The sequence below is a fragment of the Octopus sinensis genome, unplaced genomic scaffold (assembly GCF_006345805.1).
Source record: "Octopus sinensis unplaced genomic scaffold, ASM634580v1 Contig04819, whole genome shotgun sequence".
Classification (NCBI taxonomy): Eukaryota; Metazoa; Mollusca; class Cephalopoda; order Octopoda; family Octopodidae; genus Octopus; species Octopus sinensis.
The window spans coordinates 1-10,048 of NW_021827796.1; the positions used below are offsets into that span (position 1 = coordinate 1).

General features: G+C 36.7%; 1 protein-coding gene across 2 annotated transcripts; it reads left to right on the forward strand.

Moving 5' to 3' along the window:
* The first annotated feature begins 995 nt into the window (after positions 1 to 995).
* LOC115227570 (cholecystokinin receptor-like) lies at positions 996 to 9,366 on the forward strand. 2 transcript variants are annotated; one of them, XR_004997103.1, is made up of 3 exons: positions 996 to 1,101; positions 2,661 to 3,166; positions 9,348 to 9,366. XR_004997103.1 is itself a non-coding variant. In XM_029798357.2 (2 exons), the coding sequence occupies exons 1-2, from the start codon at positions 1,060 to 1,062 to the stop codon at positions 3,051 to 3,053; spliced, it is 435 nt and encodes a 144-aa protein (XP_029654217.2). In that variant the 5' UTR covers positions 996 to 1,059; the 3' UTR covers positions 3,054 to 3,218. The 2 variants fall into 2 exon arrangements, 1 of the variants encoding a protein (XP_029654217.2); XM_029798357.2 differs by lacking the exon at positions 9,348 to 9,366 and having other exon boundaries at positions 2,661 to 3,218.
* The last annotated feature ends 682 nt before the right edge of the window (positions 9,367 to 10,048 follow it).

Genomic DNA, 10,048 nt, shown 5'->3' on the forward strand with positions numbered 1-10,048 from the left:
CTTTAGGGCCCGCGATTGTGGAGTCTGGTCTCGCTTATGGCTATGATTTCTAACTTATGTGACTTTATGTCATTTAAGAGGTACCCTTGTTTCCAAGGGACCCCAAGCCACGCGCATTTACACAACCAATCTTGATCATAGTTCTAATGAATTAGAATACAAGGGTTACTTACTGCTCGAAGTTTTTGCTTTCTCCTCCGTTGGTTGGTCCTCGAGAAGATCCCGTACAGTTTCTTTGTGAGATATTTTTGGCATTACCAACCGCACTGGGGAAAATCCTTTGAGTGTGTGGTTCAGACTTTTGGAGATGTGTATTATTTTGATGTGGTCTGGTGGTGTTGTGTATGGGTGGTTGTTGTTTTTATGTCATCTTCTGTTATGTTTGTTTTTGATTGGATGTATTCCATCAAATTTGTGTTTTTGGTGTCTATGGCTGTGAGCATGTTTGCTGTATATGTTTTGTGGTGGTGTGGCTGTTGTTTGCGTTTGGTTTTGAAAATGTCTTCCGGGAGATGTATTTCCCCCTGCTTTGTTCGTGTTTGCATTTGGTTTGGTTGTGTTTCTGCTCTTTATTTTCCTTGGATGGATAGATAGATAGATAGATAGATAGATAGATAGATAGATAGAGAGACAGATAGATAGATAGATAGATAGATAGATAGATAGATAGATAGATAGATAGATAGATAGATAGATAGATAGATAGATAGATAAATGGTAGGCATACAGACAGACAAATAGACAGACAGACAGACAGACATACAGGCGGGCTGACAGACATATGGACAGACAAACAGACAGATAGATAGATAATTCAATCATATGTTGACATTAACTAGGTAGCAATTTAAAACCAGTTTGGGAATCTTGTTTCAGTGCTAAAAAGATACCCAATAAAATAAGTTAGATCAGTCGATACCGTTTTAAATGTATGAATTCCTGGTCGTAAACACACATATTTTATGTTTTACTTTCTGAATTGATTCCAGAAATGACACATGTCCTACTCAGAGTACAAATCTTTCGGAAAAGGATCCATTCTATAAATCCAGGATTAAAATGAAAACGAACACTACAAAAGATGATCAAACACGGAAACAGGTATCTCGAAAGTTATTATTATTATTATTATCATTATTATTATTATTATTATTATTATTATTATTATTATTATTATTATTATTATTATTATTATTATTATTACTATTATCTGTATATATATAAGGCAGGATGTGTGTGTGTGTGTGCGCGTCATTGTAGTTTATGCACATCCACAAATTAGCACGCATGTCGCTCAAATTTTAGGAGGACATTCGTCACGATCCTAGCTGTATTTTCGTAAAATCATTTTCCCCCGAGGCACTTGCGAATAGCGGTAAATAATTTTTAGCCATAACTTCAATTTTCACGGCGGAGAAATTCACTGTAGTGACGCCATTATTATTTACAAAACATGAGTTAAGACCCCTTCTAGCGACGGTGTAAAGAGAGGGAGAGAGAGAGAGAGAGAGATAACAGATTTTAAAAATTTCTTAGTGAGTGATTGACAGACAAAAACAGACAGACAGCTGTTGTTATGTATGTATGTATGTGTGAATGGCTTCAGTCACACACATATATGATGTAGAATTGAAAAGTTCCTGGCTTTTAGTAACAGAAAATACAGGAGAATCAGTTAATTATGATTTTATTCAACACGTTCCATTCTCAGATTCACACATTCATTGCTGCGGTCGTTGAAAGAACTCGGGAAGATGGGTCTTCAACCAGGTCGCTTGCAACACCCTTAAAGGTGCCAACTTTTCAGCACCCCACCCACTCGTATGTGTGGTACATATGTACGTATAATCATATATATGTGTGTGCGTACATGTGTACAGGCATATCTATCTATCTATATATATATATATATATATATATAATATATATATATATCTATATATAATATATATATATATCTGTGTGTATGTATTTTTTTTACTTGTTTCAGTCATTTTGACTGCGGCCATGTTGGAGCACCGCCTTTAATCGAGCAACTCGACCCCGGGACTTATTCTTTGTAAGCCCAGTACTTATTCTATCGGTTTCTTTTGCCGAACCGCTAAGTGACGGGGACATAAACGCACCAGCATCGGTTGTCAAGCAATGCTAGGGGGACAATCACAGACGCACAAACATACACGCACATACATATATATACATATATACGACGGGCTTCTTTCAGTTTCCGTCTACCAAATCCACTCACAAGGCTTTGGTCGGCTCGAGTCTATAGCAGAAGACACTTGCCCAAGGTGCCAAGCAGTGGGACTGAACCCGGAACCATGTGGTTGGTAAACAAGCTACTTACCACATAGCCACTGCTGTGCCTATGTATGTATGTATAATATAAGGAAAGTTTACGAAAAAAACAAAAGACGAAGACAGGTGGTGTACAAAACGAACAGATGTATTAGTATAACGCTCAGGAATAGAAAAAGTCTTTTACGTTTCGAGCCTACGCTCTTCTACAGAAAGGGACACAGAAAAAACAAGGAGAGAAAAAAATGTGTGTAGTGGCTAACGATCTATCATGGCGTCTAGTATGTATAATATAACTTCATCTATAAATATTATAATATATATGATACTAATATATGACTTCTTTCTATTCCTAACAGGTTATCAAAATGTTGGTATTGGTCATCGTCCTTTTTGTCATTTGCTGGGCACCAATCTTGACCAATAACTTACTGGTCGCTTACGGTTATCTGCCCTTGTTGAACTTTGGTTACCTAAAACCAATGCGGGAAGCCTTTTTCTTGATGGCCTACTCAAACAGTTGTGTCAACCCCGTTGTTTACGGTTTCATGTCAAGGAACTTCAGAGAAGCCTTCCTCAATGCACTTTGCTCGTGCCTCAGAGGAAAAGAGTACGTCCGGCGGAAGCGGTTTGAACGACACAATTCCAGCGTCACGAGGTCAACGCAGATGGGTTACATCCGGGACATTGAAATGGAGGAGATGGAAATTTGCTCAAAATACGGCGCCACATACGTCCCAGAGAGTGTATAACGAGGAGAGGCGACCAACGAAAACTACAACTTTAACGAACTATATCTTAAGATACATGTGTGCGTGTATATGCGTGTGTATATATATATGTGTGTGCGTGTGTGTATGTGTATATATATAAAGGCGGTGAGCTGGCAGAAACGTTAGCGTGCCGGGCGAAATGCTTAGCGGTCTTTCGTCTGCCGTTACGTTTTGAGTTCAAATTCCGCCGAGGTCGACTTTACCTTTCATCCTTTCCGGGTCGATAAATAAAGTACCAGTTACACACTGAGGTCGATATAAGCGACTTAATCCCTTTGTCTGTCCATTTTGTCCCCTCTCTCTTTTGCCCCCTTGAGGCCAATAAAGAAATATATATATACATATATATATATAATTTTGGTATATGTTTCTAAGTTCCCACGTATCTGCATTTACCTAAGTATATATGTGTATGTGAGTGTATATGTATACATATATATATATGGATATATGCATATGAATATATGTACGTATATATTATATGTAATATGCATGCATATAGTATATGGGTGTATGTGTGTATGTGCGTATGATGTGTGTGCTTGCACGGTGTCTGTGAATTGTGTTTGTCGCTTAAAAATACAAGCGATGAAGTGGGAGTGCCGACAGATTTAATCAAATTCTTTGAACGATAAAATATTCTCTCATTCACTTACTGAGTTCATCTTATTCTATTTGCATACCCAAATATAATTACACAAATATATTAATACATACATACATACACACACACACACACACATATATATATATATATATATATATATATATCCATCCATACATTACATATATATTTATATGTTTTGTATATAGTTGTATATATCTATATATATATATCCATACATATATATATATTTATAGTTTGTATAGCTGTATATAATATATATATATATATAATATATATATATCTATATATATATATATATATATATATATCCTACATATACATATATATTTATGTTTGTATAGCTGTAATTCTATATATATATATATATATATATATATATCCATACATATATATTTATATGTTTGTATAGCTGTATATATATATATATATATATCTATATATATATATATAATCCATACATATACATATATATAATGTTTGTATAGCAGTATATATATATAATATATATATTATAATATATATATATATATATATATTCTATATATATCTATATATATATAATATATATATATATAGGTATGTATGTATGTATGTATGTATTATGTATGTACGTACATACATTCTGTATGCGTGTCAATATAATTGTCTGAACGAAGTTAATAAATAAGTGGTGGTTATGATATATTATTCGCAAATGAATTATGATAAATTTATGCAACTGAGATACCTGTCCACTTCAGTCTGTCATGTCCAATAATAAATTCTGAAACTGAAAAATATTAAAATTAACATCAACATGTATATTTTTGTTCTTCCTTCTTTATATAAATATGTGTCTATCTGCTTCAATGTATATGCATATGTATGTGTCTGTATATATGTGTGCGTGTATGCATGGGTAAATGTTTTTGCGAGTATAAAACCACTTGAATGTAAAGATTTAAGTGTAAACGAGAAAGGGAAAATAATACTAGAAAAATAATACTGGAAGTACGGGGATGTACTTGCATAGCAAGTGACTTGATCTGAGATCGTGTGCTGAAACGAAAACAATTGCAGCGTGAAAGGTGTTTGTAAGCCATTTATGAAACACACAAAGGCCGTTCGATTCACTTCAGCATTTAAGTTTAATTTGTAAAAAATATTTTCGTCGCTTTAAGACCGCGACCTGTTCACTGACAAAAATCCGTGTTGCATACATATATATATATATATGTGAGGGCGCGTGGCTTAGTGGTTAGGGCATTCGGCTCATGATCGTAAGGTTGTGAGTTCGATTCCCGGCGACGCGTTGTGTCCTTGAGCAAGACACTTTATTTCACGTTGCTCCAGTCCACTCAGCTGGCAAAAATGAGTTGTACTTGTATTTCAAAGGGTCAGCCTTGTCACTCTCTGTGTCACGCTGATTATCCCCGAGAACTACGTTAAGGGTACACGTGTCTGTGGAATGCTCAGCCATTTGCACGTTAATTTCAAGAGCAAGCTGTTCCGTTGATCGTATCAGCTGGGTCCCTCGTCGTCGTAACCGGCGGAGTCTTTTTATATATATATGTATGGAAGTTCTGAAGGTAAACTACCTTTTGTGATATATTTGGAGTTTAAACAAAACGTATGACATTACTTTGAATATTATCTTAATTTTCTTGCATTTTACACTAGTTTACAAGCATGGGAACGGAAGAATGAAACCAATTTGTTACTTTTACTTAACGGAGTTGGCAGAAATGTTAGCACGCCGGGCGAAATGCGTAGCCGTATTTTCGTCTGCCGGTACGTTCTGAGTTCAAATTCCGCCGAGGTCGACTTTGCCTTTCATCATCTCGGGGTCGATAAATTAAGTACCGGTTACGTACTTGGGTCGATGTAATCGACTTAATCCGTTTGTCTCTCGTTGTTTGTCCTCTCTGTGTTTAGCCCCTTGTGGGTAGTAAAGAAATAGGTATTTCGTCTGCCGCTACGTTCTGAGTTCAAATTCCGCCGAGGTCGACTTTGCCTTTCATCCTCTCGGGGTCGATAAATTAAGTACCAGTTACGCACTGGGGTCAATATAATCGACTTAATCCTTTTGTCTGTCCTTGTTTGTCTCCTCTGTGCTTAACCCCTTGTGGATAGTAAAGAAATAGGTATTTCGTCTGCTGCTATGTTCTAAGTTCAAATTCCGCCGAAGTTGACTTTGCCTTTCATCCTTTCGGGGTCGATAAAGTACCAGTTACGCACTGGGGTCGATGTAATCGACTTAATTCCTTTGTCTGTCCTTGTTTGTCCCCTCTATGTTTATCCCCTTGTGGGTAGTAAAGAAATAGGTATTTCGTCTGCCGCTACGTTCTGAGTTCAAATTCCGCCGAGGTCGACTTTGCCTTTCATCGTCTCGGGGTCGATAAATAAAGTACCAGTTACGCACTGGGGTCGATATAATCGACTTAATCCGTTTGTCTGTCCTTGTTTGTCCTCTCTGTGTTTAGCCCCTTGTGGGAAATAAAGAAATAGGTATTTCGTCTGCCGCTACGTTCTGAGTTCAAATTCCGCCGAGGTCGACTTTGCCTTTCATCCTCTCGAGGTCGATAAATTAAGTACCAGTTACGCACTGGGGTCGATGTAATCGATTTAATTCGTTTGTCTGTCCTTGTTTGTTCCCTCTGTGTTGATCTCCTTGTGGGCAATAAAGAAATAAGACATGTTAGAGCGTCGGAACATATGCCGCGAAACATTTCTATTGAAATTCTTATTTCAAAACTTATCAAGGTTAACTTCCCTTTTTATTTCTCCACTCTCGATAAGATAAAGTGTCAGTGATTTTAAGGGGTCGGTATAATCGGGCAACTCCTCTAAAAATTACCGGCCTTTATACCTAAATCAGAAAGCATTACCTCCGAAATATTTTCAATATTACCATACTGAATCTACATTAGCAGTAACTCTAAAACAATTAATAAAGATATGAACGCCCCTATTTAAGGTTTCTCTACAACCAACCTGTGGAGGTGCGTGGCTTAGTGGTTAGGGTGTCAGCATGATGATCGTAAGATTGTGGTTTCAATTCCTGGACCGGGCGACGCGTTGTGTTCTTGAGCAAAACACTTCATTTCACGTTGCTCCAGTCAACTTAACTGGCGAAAATGAGTAGCGCGGCGATGGACTGGCGTCCCGTCCAGCTGGGGAACACATACGCCATAGAAACCCGGAAACCGGGTCCATGAGACTGGCTAGGCTTTAAAAGGGCGCATTTATTTATTATTTTTACTACCAACCTACGAATATACAATATAAAAAATGAGTATTGATATATTTCTGTTGGGCAGTTTAGTAGGAGTTTAACCTACTTGATGTCGTTTAAGTTTCTGAGAGAATGTACAAGACCCCATTTGCTGTCGGTACTAATTTCTATAAGCGACACCCCAGTTGCTGTCCTATACGAGACCCCAGTTGTTGTCGGTGCTAATTTCTATAAGCAACGAGAAAGCAAGTGCTTTCTGTACTCAAAAACACAATGTACTACTCGATGAGAATAACGAACCTAGAGTGTAACGATCGTGAGCCCAGCAACATCAACCAGCAGGCCAAACGCCACCAACAACCCTAACTACTTGAATACGCGCATTTTGACGGTGGTGGGAATAGCATTAAATATATTATAACTCAATTTGGTGATTTCGTAATAATTATTTCGTAATAATTATGTCGTCCTTACCGGCGCTTGTTGTGAGTAAATACTCCGGGGCCTCATTTTCTACAGTATCTGCCCTAAGAAAAGGTAACATTCAACGGATGCAAATTTTCCTGGCGTTGATAACTATCAATTTTTGGCATTTTATCATTGGTTTCAGGTTTTGACTCTAGGCCAGCCATTTCGGAGGAAGTGGGTAAGTCGATTACATCAATCCCACTTGCTCGACTGGTGGTTATTTTTATCGACCCCGAAAGGATGAAAGTCAAAACTGATCTCAACGGAATTTGAACTCAGAACGTAAAGACAGACGAAATGTTATTACGCATTTTCCCCGATGCGTTAACGATTCGGCCAACTCGTTGCCTTTCTTTGCATTTTAATATTGATTTCCCACAACATAAGAGGCCTCAAATTGGTGGGGACCCTAATTTTGGTGGGATGAATGAACGGCAAAAGCAAACTCGCTTATCATATGCGGGGGGGGGGGTTGCAATACACGTTTCGTGATCAGCTTAACCACAGATTGTATCAAAGTTGAAACCTTTCGACATTTTCTGCAATCAACCGAAAAGTCTCTCCTCTCAGACGAAAAGATAACCTCGAATCAACAAATTCCATTTCTCAACCAAACAATAACAAATTTCTCCAAACCCCTCATTTCACAATTCTACATTTCGACATCCTCTTCTCCAAGGATACGATCTCGTACAAATACCACATTCCTCTATAGAATATTCCTCGAAGCTGACCACCGTCGACACGAACAGTTTCCCAGCCAAATATTTCTTTAGAAATATAAGAAATCAGGTGGTTGGCTGGTTTGTCGGTTGGTTTCTGGTTGGCTGATTGGTCGGTTGGTTAATGGTTGGCTGGTTGGTTGGTCGGTTGGTTTATGGTTGGCTGGTTGGTCGGTTGGTTTGTGGTTGGCTGGTTGGTAGGTTGGTTTGATTGATTGGTTGGTCGGTTGGTTTATGGTCGGATGGTTGGTCGGTTGGTTTTTTGGTTTGCTGGTTTGTCGGTTGGTTTGCTGGTTGGCTGGTTTGTCGGTTGGTTTGTCGATTGGTCGGTTGGTTTGTCATTTGGTTGGTTGGTTTGTCGGTAGGTTTGTTGGTTGCCTGGTTTGTCGGCTGGTTTTTTTGGTTGGCTAGTTTGTCATTTGGTTGGTTGGTTTGTCGGTCGGTTGGTTAGTTAGTTGCTGTTTGGCAGCCTGGTTCATTGTTTAACTGATTGGTTTGTTGGTTGTTTTTTTTTTTTTTTCCAGGACATTTTCATGATTTCTTCATGGTGCCAGCCATATTCACTATCTTAAATTAACAGTCAAAGACCAGTCTTAACCTTTATCACATATTAGCCATTTTCAGAAAGTCGCAGATAAAGATCTTTAATTTAGATTTAGTTAATCCGTCTTTTTCACTTCCTCAATTATTTCCAGTCTCTCGAGAACAATTTTCGAACGCCAACTGATGACGATAAAGAGGAAAAGGTGGAGGAGGAAAAGGAGAAGGAGGAGGAAGAAGAAGATGATGATGAGGAGGGCACTGGTGATGGTCGTGATAATACTACATGGATTACTGTGTGTTTTATATGTATAATAGGAAGTATACATATATATATATATATATATATATTATATATATATATATATATATATATGTATATATATATATGTATATATATATATATATATATATATTATATAATGTACATATATATGCATATTATATATACATATATACATACTATATATATATACATATATTTGCCACATCTCTATATTACATACATGTATTCACAAGCACGCGCATCTATATACATAGATATATACACATATTTTTTGTGATCTGCATATATATATATATATATATATATATATATATATCTATATATATATACTACTGTGTTTTATTACTCTACCTCCGGTATTCGAGTACTATTTTTTCTGCCTTGTTTCGCATATATGTGCAACTCGTGTGTGTGAGTGTGTGTGTGTATATATATATATATATATACTTATACTTGCACACATATATATACATATACATGCCCATATATACACATAGACACACACACGCGCGTGTATATTTAAACTAGAAAAATATACATTATCGAAAATGTGTGAGACATAGTGTAACCGACAAGATCATAAACATACGACGAAATAATTTTATATAAAATAATCATCAGACAGCGGCCAAGGTGGAGCACAGATTTAAAAGATCTAGGCAAAAGAATCGACTCTAGTACTTTCGAGCTTTTCATAAGTCTGGTACTTATTTTACCGGTCTCTTTCGTCGCACCGCTAAGTTACGAGAACGTAAACAAGCCATAACTAGTTGTCAGGTTGTGGAGAGGACGAACACTTGCGCACAAACATCATTTATATACACAAAAATATAATTTATATATATCCACTTACTAGATGATAATTTACATTGATTCTACCAGTGATAGTTTGAAAATATTTTGATAAATTAAATTTAAATGTTGAAGTGAATCTAACGGTTTTTGTGGAGTTTTTAAATGGATTATAAACAGACTTCCACACTTCAATGGTTTTTGTTTCAGTACACAATCAGATCAAGTCACTTGCTATCAATATCTCCATATATATATATTATATTATATATATATATATATATATATATATCTATATATATATATATATATATATATATATAT